General features: G+C 37.1%; 1 protein-coding gene across 1 annotated transcript in view; it reads right to left on the minus strand.

Moving 5' to 3' along the window:
* Nucleotides 1–13,333, minus strand: part of LOC109848682 — a 20,664-nt gene that overhangs the window by 2,035 nt on the left and 5,296 nt on the right. Inside the window, exons 4-23 of the mRNA XM_020418313.1 lie at nucleotides 12,604–12,843; nucleotides 11,096–11,205; nucleotides 10,912–10,989; nucleotides 10,713–10,813; nucleotides 9,909–10,003; nucleotides 9,716–9,831; nucleotides 9,493–9,596; nucleotides 9,339–9,416; nucleotides 9,114–9,192; nucleotides 7,980–8,148; nucleotides 5,803–5,873; nucleotides 5,594–5,674; nucleotides 5,434–5,504; nucleotides 5,115–5,211; nucleotides 4,970–5,029; nucleotides 4,417–4,471; nucleotides 3,912–4,318; nucleotides 1,838–3,829; nucleotides 883–1,449; nucleotides 740–798 (exon numbers count right to left, since the gene is read on the minus strand). Of these exons, the coding sequence (XP_020273902.1) occupies nucleotides 740–798; nucleotides 883–1,449; nucleotides 1,838–3,829; nucleotides 3,912–4,318; nucleotides 4,417–4,471; nucleotides 4,970–5,029; nucleotides 5,115–5,211; nucleotides 5,434–5,504; nucleotides 5,594–5,674; nucleotides 5,803–5,873; nucleotides 7,980–8,148; nucleotides 9,114–9,192; nucleotides 9,339–9,416; nucleotides 9,493–9,596; nucleotides 9,716–9,831; nucleotides 9,909–10,003; nucleotides 10,713–10,813; nucleotides 10,912–10,989; nucleotides 11,096–11,205; nucleotides 12,604–12,843 (4,630 nt within the window). The remainder of the gene's footprint in view (nucleotides 1–739; nucleotides 799–882; nucleotides 1,450–1,837; nucleotides 3,830–3,911; nucleotides 4,319–4,416; nucleotides 4,472–4,969; nucleotides 5,030–5,114; nucleotides 5,212–5,433; nucleotides 5,505–5,593; nucleotides 5,675–5,802; nucleotides 5,874–7,979; nucleotides 8,149–9,113; nucleotides 9,193–9,338; nucleotides 9,417–9,492; nucleotides 9,597–9,715; nucleotides 9,832–9,908; nucleotides 10,004–10,712; nucleotides 10,814–10,911; nucleotides 10,990–11,095; nucleotides 11,206–12,603; nucleotides 12,844–13,333) is intronic.

Here is a 13,333-nt window from a genome sequence, read left to right on the forward strand (position 1 = left end):
CAAGAAATAACGAAATAACAACATAACTGATAAGTAAAGAATTAAAGAAATTGGGTCTACGTCCAACAAATAATCTCATATTATGCTAATTTGATACAATCAACTGATAATATCCTGCATGAGGGAGCTGCAAAATTACTTCAAAGTGTAGTTGGAGTGTCTGAGAATTGCCCTCAAGTGTCTGATTATCCAAAACATCAGAAAAGCCAAATATGAGAAACACAAATTTTAGCATACTGCTACTCATCATCTCATCCATCTCACATTTCGAGGATATAAAATTTTCAACATGATCCATTAAATACAAGCATGTTCATTTGGTTCTTATTTATAAGCATATCTAGTCAGCCATCTTATAAAGTTTATTGAGGATCAGATATCGGCAAATGATTAGTCCTATATTAACAGGATTACATTGACACAATGATGACTCGCAGTTTCCCAGACATTCTCTAGAGCATCAATGTGACTTTAGTCCTAATTTTCTTCTCATTGCTTGCTAAAGTTGTGTTCCACATATTATATTCTTCATTAGTAACTTCAAAATTAAGAAGTCAACAATTTCTCTCCAGCTGCCTACCTTAAAAATACTCTCCCTAGTTTAATTTACTGATAGAATATCATAAGAAAACATGTAGCTTCATATCTACTGCAAAGAGATGATGAAAAACCATGTGACAGCTCAAGTATTCAAATTTCAGATCTATAAATGCTATCATAAGAATGACCAAAACGATACCTGTTCAAAAAATCAGACTTCCGAGCAACCTGGTTCAATTTTTGAATTCCATACTTGTCCTGTAACATATCAACAAAACAATGAAAAACCAAGTAATAAGCAAACATAGGTGAATTAGCACTAATAAATCAGTAAAAGTATACCTTTCTTGTTGATTCTCTTTCTAACTTGGCAATGCATGACAATAGCTTATCCCTAACATCCTCGTTAATGTGAGGGTGCTGCCACAGAGAATCAGCATCATGGAGTTCCCACGGGCTATGAGGATGTGTTCCAGAAGGATCACTTTTATATCGAATAACATATCTCTCCCATGGGCTCTCAGGAAATTCAGCAGATATGGGCTTCACCTCCTGAATCCTGCCTAGCCACCAACTACCACTAGCTCCATCCTCGTTCCTCCACCATACCTGACATTTATCACGGTACCTCCAGTTTCTCTCAATGGCAGCATCATATCGAGACCTTTCCACAAGAAAGTCGGGATAAGCAACAAGTTCAGGTAATGTCAACTTAAAAGTTTTACCAAACCCATCTGAAGCAGGGTCAGTAAGCTCAAGAACGAGTTTGCAGCAGCTTTCTCCAGATCCAGGAAGAGTTGAATAATCAAGACTTTGGACTTTACAAAATTCTACAGCATTTAGACCTTTGATCTTCAAGGGCCCTCCTTCACATGGACGATGAGAACTTTTAATATATTCTTCATGGCCCTGAAACAAGTAAATATAATAAGTAAAATTTGATGTTATAATAAACACTACGATTAGCAAAAATGGGCAAGAGTTCGGTACTATGATATAGAAACAGGGTGGCGGAAACAACAGCTATCCAAATTGACTTGGCACATAAAAGTATCTGTATGCACATTTTTACGAGGCCATTATTTTCGTAAAATATTAGCTTTTGACAGGGCACAAAACCTCGTACATATCCGTTGAGGTAAACTAAAGTTTTCCAAATTTGTAAGGGCTGGGCATGCATGCCGTGCCTAAGTGTGCAGGATAACCAATATCTTATTGGGAGAAATGTCTTCAATATTATATGATAAATGTAAATCCAACAGTATCAGTCAAAAAGCAAATGACTAAAACTCAGTACCTGTCTCAAATATGCAACTTCATCTCCTAATTGTGGAATATAACGGTAGCTCTCCTCATGATCTATCAACATTAACCATGAAAGCTTCTTCCCTGATAGTTGATACGTGCTACTATCCAGGGGCTTCAGATTACTATCATAATTTTCTCTCCTGCTTCTTGCAGACCTTAGACCAACACTCCTTAAAGTTGGCTTCCATCCGTGAGCAAGGTTGTTTTCCTGCCCATTAATGGTTAAACCCCTTCCATTTCTTGATGTCTTTGAAGAGCTATACCGATTTCTCTCTCCGGAATTATTAATTAGTAAGCACTCATTAATTTCCATCTTCGTGCCCATAGACCTTGTTCTCCGGACACCGTCTATAAGTGCATCACTCTGGTTGTTGACATTTGATGTACTTCCTTCTATAACATAGCTATCACCATCAGCAAATTTTCTGCTCCTAGTGGACTTTGACCTTTTGTAGACAACATTACACATCTTGTTATTAGAACCAAAATGTGGCTTTCTAGAACACTTTGGTTCATCTGCCCAAGCGTCCAGGCTCCCAGACCCATCATCATCCCAATCAATATGGTCGTGATTCTGACCACTTGTACCCTCATCCTCTTCACATATCGCTGGCATTGAATTGTGTTCAACTGCAAGGGAACTGTTGGATATCAGATCATGTTCAGGACCCTTTAAGTCTTCTACAGCAGCCGACTTTAACTTGGAAGATGAAGTGGTTCTCTCCTTTGTTGACCCATTTGATCTGATTCTGAACTTCAAAGTCATCCTCTCAGGTTTCTGAGAATGGATAGCACAGTGTGAAGCATTTTTATTTTCACGCACAATTCTAAAACCATTTACAGGCTCAAAAATGCCATCAACTTCAGTGATTCCGTGGCTATCTTGGTGTCTCATGTCTGGGCACACAGGCTCAGTTATACTACCATTACATGTGGCTGGATTTGCAGCCTGATGCTGTCGGTCAAAATTTGGTGATAACTTCTGAGACATCGTTGACTCAAGAATATTATCAGGCAGATATTTTCCGGTGCTCGCAGCATTCAACCCAAGCAAAGCACCATTTCCATCTAAGTCTAAATTATATATGGGTGCAGGATTTCCAGCACCGGAGGACCTTGCATATCCATCCTCAGATTTTAAATGTCCATTAACGTCAATTGGAACAAGGTTAGGACCACCTAGCTGTGGATTTGATGGAGTCCATCCATCTGCTACAGAAGTTTCTCCCAATTTCAAACGTTTTGATGAGCGTGCTTTGACTTCTCCCCATCTGATGGTGTTCCCATTGTAACCTGCAGAGATATTGAACTCTTCTTGATTGTCAGCAGCCCCCCTTTCTCTGATCTTGACACCTTCATATGGGATGGCATCACCTACATCAACTGAAGGCTTCGCAGGCTCAGAGGGACCACAATGGTTTTCTTTTAGGTTACATTTATTGGGGGTTTTAGAAAATGAATCCACCTTTGCTTCCTGGCTATGGCATTCAAATCTTGTTTCTTCAGAAGGAAGAATTGCTTTTGAATCACGACATGGCAACTTAAGTACAAGTCTCCTCCTATTTCCAGTGCTTGGCTGAACTTCCGTGGATTGAGAAGGTAACACAACATCTTCAGTCTCATCTTTCAAGAGGTTGTTCAAACTTTCCCGTTTAATCTCACTGGTATGCATTGACCCTTCTGATTCAATGCTCTGAGTACTAGAATCTGGAAAATCTGACTCACTTTCTGAGCAGCTGCTTTCTAAGTCAACATCTTCTTCATCATCAGAACTGCCAGTTATTTTCGACAGGAAACTAAGAGCATTTTTTGCAGAGCGTCTTTGAGGACGCACTGCCTTGGATTTTGATGATTTTTTCTTTGAAGTCAATCGTCCATTACTTAACCTCCGTTTTCTCCGAGTCCTTGATGTGGTAGCACCATCATGTTCATCCAAGTTTCTCTTTTTCACTCGTCTCCCAGAAGAAGTCATGAACTCGGCCTGGCAAATTAACTTTTAATTAGAACCAAGGGAAGGAAATTATAAAAGAGAAATAATGTTACATGTTTATTCATTCACATACTTTTGACTTGTGCTTCTTTCTTTTGGACCTCCGAAGGCCATCCTTATTATTACACTGCACCCCACTATCACTGGCATTGCGCTCAGGCTCCCCTGATGAACTACTACTTAAACTTTCATGTTCTGCTTCACTTGAATATTCATCAGTGACATTATATTCAGAATCATTATCTTCGCTTTGCACTTCATTTTCTGGTGGTTCCCAATTGATGGCTTCTAAGAATTCTGGTAGGGGCTCAACCCATCCATCCGGGTCTAGAATTAGAGGCATTTGATAATCACCAGTGTTGGGGTTGTAAGTGAAGCCAGTAGCAAGTTTGACAGAAGATGGGCGCCATTCAATACCTAGTGTACCAAGACGGCGCTGCTGGTATATACTCTGGTAGGGATCTGGATACGGAACCATGCCTAACATTGCAGAGTGAAATAAGTGAGAGAGAGAAAATCAGCTCCGCAACTATGGATTTGTTAAAATGTCTAATAAAACTATAGATAAAAATGCATACTTGAATCACAAAGGAGGTCTTGAATATTCCTTCTGTATGGTATAAGCTGAGTCTCCTACAAGTGTTACAAATGCCATGAGCCGTGAGTACTTTGGGAAATGGTGCCAGTGGTGCTTATGTGTGAGTGTTTGTATGGAGTTGACAGAATAATAGGTCAAATATCCAGTACACATTCATCAAAAAGGAAAAGAAACATGTTAGCAGACCACTTAGATTATTCTAATTACAGAGTGCCAAAAAAAACACAACACATGAATAAAGAAAATGTTAAACAGCAAATCAAATGATTGGCAAGTTTTCTTTGAATCAAGTGCTACTAATATTCTGCTTCAGGTGGAAGTATGGAATTACATCAATTGGCACTAACAGTTACAGCAGATAAAATAGAAAGGTAGCAACTAAGAAGACATATAAGTTACAATTCCCCCAATTCTAGTATCTGAAAGAACACGAAAAAATGATATTTGCACCCATATATGATGAAAACAAAGTCACCATATATACAAAATCGCTGATTAAGAAAAAAATGGAAATGAAATGTGTAACAACAGACCTGATCCACAACATTTCCATTGGTATCTTGGATAAGGGGTCGATAGTCGCCAAGAAAAAACTGTCAAGATTAAGAAAAGAAGGAATACTTCAGTAAAGAGTTGCAGTACCGCCTTGTACAGTTTGGGCCACTAATTCATGCATACCTGATCAAATTTTGCATCCTTCTGGGACTCTCCTTGTCCAGTGGCTATTATAAACATATGTCCAACTTCATCGGAAAGAACAATTGATGTTCCATCCCTAAATTATAAATCATATAGACTAAGTCAATTATAACCTGGAATTATATGATACAAGTACTCTCAAGATAAGCTAATCGATTGCATCTCATAATATTCCATTTGACTAAGAATTGAATCAATGATAGGTCACTCTAATTAATAAGAAAATCCAAGCAATAAAGGAAAAGTTTCTTTAAGAGTAAAAGACAATGAAATAGAACACTATTGGCAACCAACTTACGGTGAGAACTTCCCATCAACCAACTTGAACCGTCCAGTTTCATATATTCGTACAGGTGTGCCCTCCCATATCTAGTAATACCAAATAACTAAGCATTATTTGCATACACAGAAAAGCAGGAAATCACAGTGTTTAAATGATGACATTGCCAGAAACTCACATCCCATATGATAGTTTTTCCATCGTATCCCGCACTCATAGCTATACGAGGGTTGAAAGGATGGACATCCAAAACAAATGTCTGTAACATTAAATCAAAAACATGTTCAGCTTATTCTTATGTACCGCATGGAAGTAATTCAATGGCAAAAACCAAAAAATTCGCTTTACCATAAACTACAAGTTAAACAATAATACTGAAAGACTTACGGATTCACTATGACCAACCAATGAATGGACTAAGCTCCCATCAGAAGCATTCCAAACACATATTCTGCAATCTACAGAAACAAAATTAAATTAACAATTTAAAACAAAATATTTACAGCCCACCTAATTTGAACTGCATATGTGAAAAACTTTAATTGAAGGGCAGTACTGAAAGGTAACAACTAATAGGAAGTGATACGACGATGACAAAAAGACAAATAAAAAAAAGGTTATAGAGATAGCCCGAACTAAATAGATGAACATATGTCCTAAGTAGGATTACCTGATTAACAGCCTAAACAATAGAAACTAAGGTGGCAACCTGAGTCACATAAGCAAAACTCAACCAGAACCTGAACCTTTGGGATACTTCAGGTTCTGTATATATGTTCAGGTGTAAGACGGGTGGAACTGTCAAACCTCTATATTAAAAACTAGAAAGCATGATGGTTTTTCTTTCATCCCCATCTAAACCTTTTCCAATCAAAATGCTCCATGGGAGAAATTTACTGCAGGAGCTAAATACTTATAGATTGGTACCGATTCGTAGCCAAGGAAATTGTGGACAAGAGGCAAGACCATACATAATAACTTCTAGAATGCCACTTTACCAGTAGGAAAAGCTAAGCTCGTTATTCATGTCAGATGCAACAAGGGATCAATGCTTTAACATCATAAACGAGGGATGAGGCCAGACAGAGGAAACACTATTAGTTTACTATGAGAAGTCCACCAGAATACATCCCACCTACAGCATGGCCCTTTGTTTTCTATGGCCGTCTACAAGCATAGAAGGATGTTTAATGTCACGATGATTCAGAAACTGGTGATTCAGTCCAATGAATGATGTGACGATTCAGGATCGTCTCCATGATCTAAAATGACCATAGATGGAAAACAAAAACTTAGAGAATTTGCAGAATTGCAAATCAGGAATCAAGAAGTCAAAACCCGTTCAAATGTTTAGAACATCATTAATTTTTCAAATAAATCGAAGCATCAAGTAAGATATCTCCAAGTTGTTGATACTGTAACATATTGTGCAGAGCAAAGAAGCAAAATTGCTATCATTTGACGCTATATCACTCCTTCCCCCTCTCCTACACATGACGCACATTCACATTTTTGTTAGTGTCTTGTCGCAATTTTTTTGTTAGTTTGTGTTTGTCTAAGTGTGAAGATGGTTTAAACTGTTGCTGGTTAAAGGCAGGAGTAGAGTTCTCTTCGCAAACCGGCCACTGGTTGTGAATCTCTCATCAACCAGTATGTACATTTTTCGGGGCTTGACAGTAACACACATAGCACTTCTTTCCTCTTTTGCTCTCTTTCACTCACCACACACCCACACACGTGTGCACGTTTTTGTTAGTAATTCCGCCTGTTTGGATGTATTTTAAGGTGTTTTTGGCTAGAGAAGCATGAGAGAGTTCTGTCTCCAGCGGACACCAATTGGAACTCACCTGTCGGCCAGTACATACATTTTTCAACGAATAACAGCCAAAAAGTGTAGCCAAACTCAAACAGACCTTACCAGACAACTAAATGGTTTACACTGGTCAACTCACCTGCATATATGTTAAAAAGAAAAGGCAGCCTTGTATTACCAAATATGAGCCCTTTATATAATAGCTTTTGAGTTTAGGCAGTATTACACTATGATCCTTATGAACTGACTTCTGGATTTATGGTTATGGGTAGCATTAAACTGACTTTTTAACCACTCCTATAGCACTGCAATCCTTATGAACTAAATTCAGCAGCGAAGGAATGAAATAAATGTCCAACTTAGTGAACAAATTGCCAGCTTAACACAACTATCACAGTATCACTAACTATCAATGTAGCAATCTCTGTGCCACTGTCAACCTATAAAATTTCCCCCATGCGACACACGTAATGAAGCAGATGACATTGGAGTTACTCAAACTAATGGAATAACTAGAATCCTCATTCTTCAATCAAATAATGTCATCAACTACACAAGCTGATACTTGATGTTAAATAATCAATTAGTATGCCAGTACAGAGATCATACTAAATGAATCTTTCACAAAAAAAGAGATCTTGAAAGTTTTCTCAGTAACATATATGAAATTTTATTTAAGGGAATTAAAATTACCCAAGACATTTTCCAGCTGAAAAGGAAGAAATACAAATCAGACAATAAGACACTTTACCCATGATAGCAGCAAGCACAAAACGATTATCCAAGCTCCAAACAATCATATTAACACCACGAGGAGTGGGCTGAAATCTTTGCCGTGGACCTCCACGAGCAGGCTGCGGAGGCATTGGAGGTGGAGGAACCTTAAGATGATAAGCACGTGTCCAGCGCCCAACTTTTCCCTGACATAAACCAAAATCTAATAAGAGAAACTCCAAAGAAATTATGTGAAATCGTAGTAAGATGCATCATTAATATGGCAACTGAAGCGATTAAATGAGAAGTGTCCAAAAACAATTGTTTTAACAGTTTCCTCCCCCTCCATGTCCAGGCACTTTGGAAGCAGATCTTTCTCTAGAGATGCTTCAACAGAAATTCTTTTATCAATGCCAATACACAAGATAATAGCTAAAAGTTGGTTTGGTGACCAAAGCTTTGGTGATGTAAAAGCGGACAAAAGAATAAACTGTTAATACCAATATGCAATAAGAACTGCTGTACACATCCAACAGGTGTCAATACCACATATTATAAGAAACTCATATGGAACCTATCAGAAGTCCAATCCATGCATCACATTACATGAATCACATTACAAAAAGAGATTTATAAACATCCATAATTGCAAAATTTTGCCTGTCCATTATACTTATTCCTACATAGTTCTAAAGCATGTTCGCACTACCACATGTGTTTAGACATAAACAGGACTCAATACCACATATTTATAAGAAACTAATACAGAGGTTACCATAAGTCCGACCATGAATCCGCATGCAATAACAGATATGAGATTATCCATAGTTGCAATTTTTTTGGCTATCAGTTAGACTAATTCCTTCATATTCTAAGGCATGTTCTGACTTCTGCTTAACACAATAGTAAAGATCAAAATTAATGATTAGGTGACTACAGTTTTGTGATAGATCATACAGTCATCAAGTTTCCAATAACCAGACACTTCCAGAAACACATAATGGCATTCAGCACATAAGTTCAACCCACAAAGACAATCCTCCCAAGGATTTCAAGCCCACCAATCTCAAACGAGATGATAAAAAAACATTTTGATTCATCTAACAAGGATAACCATGAAAAGACAAGAAGTTTTACAAAGAAAGATGAAAAAAGGAAAGGAAGAGCTCACATGGGATCTGCGTGATTTTGGAATCCAAATAATAGCACTTCCATCGCGAGAACATGTAACTATGTTGTCATGAGTGAACCTGAAAAAATGTGGGTCAGTATGCATCAATCTGACAGACAACTTTGATAAGGGCTAGTTGACAATAGTTATTCTACTTGCATGTTATTCAAATACAAGAATAAACTAAATTCAAATTACAGAATGAGCAACAGACTTAGTACAAACCAGGAGTTTTTAAACTTTGGAACATTATCCTCCTTAAAAGAATCAGCTGTAGAAGTTCTAGATGCCACCGGACAGCCACTGAGTCAAAAAGCCACCAGTATTAAGATGCGTATATAATATGTAGATAAGCACTTTATAAAGGCAGCCAGCTAACCTGAATTGTGCATAGTTAACATCATTTTCATGGCCGGATAGGAGATCCATCTCATGATTTGGTTGTTCAGAGTCTTCCGGGTTGCTTTTACAAGCATTCCAAACCTGAAAGTAAGTAGCTTGTTAATGAAGTATGGGGGCACTGGAAAGTGTCAAAATTCATCTTCTATATCAGGATAAATGTGTATATGTGCTACTTGAAAAAGTAAACCATATTGATATACCCTTGCATATGTATCTGAGCTACCAGTAACAAATACAGTTCCATTAGCATTGTAAGCACAACACAATATCTGATGATTTTGTTGACCAACACTTGATGAAGGATCAGAACTCTTTCCTGCAATGAGTTTTACTTTTACCAATGCAAGTTCTCATCCGATGGTGCCAATTAATCAATTAAATTGCTAAACTAACCAGCTAAAGCATCTGCAGGCTTTGGGACATATATTCGTGGGCTTAGCTGCGAGTGCCTAGCATCCCATATGCGACAGGTTCCATCATCAGATGATCTGAGCATCATATGCAGTATTTGAATCAATATAACACCTCAAAATGAAGCATACTTTACAGAATATCATAGTTGATTTTGCTACAAAGTTCTACATATTTTTACAATATGAGGTAAGACTTGAAAATAATAGTTACGGCCAACAGTACCAAACTTTCAACAATATCATTGTCCTTTATCACAATGCAGGCCTACAGAGAAATTTGAGCAATCCCCAGGCTGAAGTATGATCATTTACAATTATATTCCGATTTCTACTATATGAAAATATTGAAGTTGTTTTGTTGATAATAGGTTACAGTAGTACTATTTAGTAATATCAAGTCGAGTAGTTCCAGAGCTAATAAGATATCTATCACAAAAGCATAATTAAGTGTTACAAATGCCAGCAAAAAGCATGTGAACATATAAACAAGCAATGAAATAAAAGGTCTCCTATAACAGAAAACCATACCACAGAGATGATGATATTGAACTGATAGCACTATAGGGAACATGAAGGACTTGTTTATTTTGGCTTATGGAAAATGAAACCATGTAAACGTTAGACACAAACAAGACGATGGATTTGTCTCATCAAGAATTTCAAAAGGCCATTTGGTTGAGGTTATTGTACCTAATATGGACATAATAAAATTAACAGCCAAATTTAGCTAATCCATTTTGATCAAATAACCCTTCAGAGTTAGAATATTAGGAGAAGCACTCACGACAAAAGCTGATACACCGAGCGTGGACTAAAGGCAATAGCAGTCACACTTCCAGTGTGTCCCCTCAGAACTGAAATTGGGAGTCCGTCAGGCAAGCGCCACTACATAAGAAGGCCAAAATTTACACAACAGCATAAAAGCAGAAGATGTTTCTGATGATAGCATCAGTAATATGCATAAAGAAAGCCAATGGACTTACAACTCTAATGATAAAGTCATTGGAAGAAGATGCCACCAAAGCATTATTACAACTCACAGCCAAATCAGTGATATCACCCTTCAAACACATCAAGAAAAAACAGTTTTACAAACAAGAAAAGGAAGAGCAGAGGGGAAAAACAGGTCAGAGAAAAAAAAAAAAAAAAAAAACAATCCAGACTCACTTCATGCCCCCGGCAGCTAGCCAAGCAAAATGCGGTTTCCATTGACCATATTTTAACAAGGCGATCATCTGAACCAGTGATCACATACTGTCCAGAACGATCAAATATGGCTGAAGAAAAGAACAATTCAAAATCATAAATATATACCTTTGAAGAACATATACAATGATTCTGAAAACAAAGAAAGTACAAGAAAACACGTAAAGAAAAAGTAAACAGTAAAACCACAAGCTGAATTGTAAGACATTATGGTCAGGTTAAGAGTGCAGATATCAATAACATATATAAATATTAGAAGTATTTTGTTCATAAATCGTCGTTCCATAATCATTTCTATCATGTGCAAGTGCAACATTTCACATTTGCACTTCTTGAACGCTGCCACAAGCCCCTTCCTAAAATCACTCAATTGTTCTCTTGTTTGACCTGTCCAAGTTTACGTTCATACTTATGTGAACATCATTTGCATCCATACAAATCTAACAGAAAGCTACTTCACAAACCTGTAAAAAAGTGCCAGAATAGGTAGCAACCATCGACAGAAGAATATATAATGATGATAAAGAATAAAGCAGTGGTGGGGACAGCTGAGATGTAAATCCCATGAGCAGCATGGCATTTTAAAACTGACTATATCAACATAGAATTAAGTTGTGTTTCCTTACAAATGATTCTGTTAAGTTCTAACTATCTATTGTCACATGAAAACAACATAACACTGATACTCGACCGAATCCACCTTCAAGCATGTCTCCTTTGTGTGTATGCACACACGCGGAATTAAAAGTTGAAACTGCATCCTAGATACATACTCGTTACGTTTGGTAACTAAATTACTAAAAGAGCATAGACAAGATTCATCTTTGGGTGAGTTAGCTTTAGAAAATGAATTCTGCAACTAATTCCAGAAGAAAAGGAACATGTTCAAAACAAGAGCAAATATGATAAAGCACCCATGACTGAACACAGAAGCCATCTTGCAAAAGAAATATAACAGTAACAAACTCAATGCTAAGTCTGAGGCAACGCAAAGAGAAGTCCATCTGGTATCTGAAGAGTTTGTTATCAGAGTGATGTTAGCCACTAAAGCAGAAAATTCAGTAACAGTGTTGTGAACATTATTTTTATAAGTTGAAGCAGATATTTATGCAAGCAGTTTGCATTTCAGCTTTATAAATCAAAAGATTTCTTTCAAAAGTATGATCTGAGGAAGTATAACCAGATTACAGGTACTTATAGAAGTCACGAGAGAATGACAATGAATAGTAAAGCTCTTAAGGATCCTAGATATCCTCATCTCAATTTGTCCAACCAATTAGCAAAACAATATGCTTTCATGAACAAATAGTAAACCATATATTACACATGCATTGTCAACTAAAAAAATGCAGCTTAAAAGAACGACATTTGAAAGACATTTGTCTTATTCTTGCAGAGATAAAAACAATTATAAGCTGAAAAAATATTATAGGTTCCAAGAAAGAATTGATAGAATATATGAGTGATACCACAGTAGACAGCATTTTGATGTCCCCTCATTTTCTTAATGACTTGCATCTTTTGCACCAGTGTCGATGGCTTAGCAACGGCATAACAAGCTGCATGAACGGAAGGAGCACGGTGGTGTTTGTTAAAACCACCTCCTATTTCCCTCAAACGGAGTCCACGAACCTGATCAGCCTGCATATGTGGCCATCGCAGGTAGCCAGGTAAAGGATTGCCTCTCTTCTCTGCACTATCCCTGTCAGCTGAACGTATAGAATACTATCAAAGCATATAGTGTAAAAGACAAAATGATAAGAAATAAAATTTGTTACCCAGTGAGAAGTCCCTCCCTCCCTCCCTCCCTCTCCTCCCATTTTTCTCTTTGATTTTCAAAGTACTATCATAAACTCGACGATATATAGTATCTTGCACTCAGAATGTAGAATTACAGAATGGGTTTTGCTGTTTTCCTCTTATGTGCTGACTGATGAATAATATGTTAATGCTCCACTTCATCATATGTTCCTGATAAGTGTTGCATTATATAACATTATCATATACTGCCTATGAACTATAAACATGTAGTTAATATTTGAATTACATGGATGATGTTTAAAATGCATCACGAGTATTAATCATTTTAAGTTTACAAGTAGTTCCCCAGTTTGGTTAAATTACACCAACAAGGTTTATGCTACTGTTTTCTGTTAAACTCTAACTTGAATCATATTAACTAACCAATAAAAATTTACA

The sequence above is a fragment of the Asparagus officinalis genome, chromosome 7 (assembly GCF_001876935.1).
Source record: "Asparagus officinalis chromosome 7, Aspof.V1, whole genome shotgun sequence".
Classification (NCBI taxonomy): Eukaryota; Viridiplantae; Streptophyta; class Magnoliopsida; order Asparagales; family Asparagaceae; genus Asparagus; species Asparagus officinalis.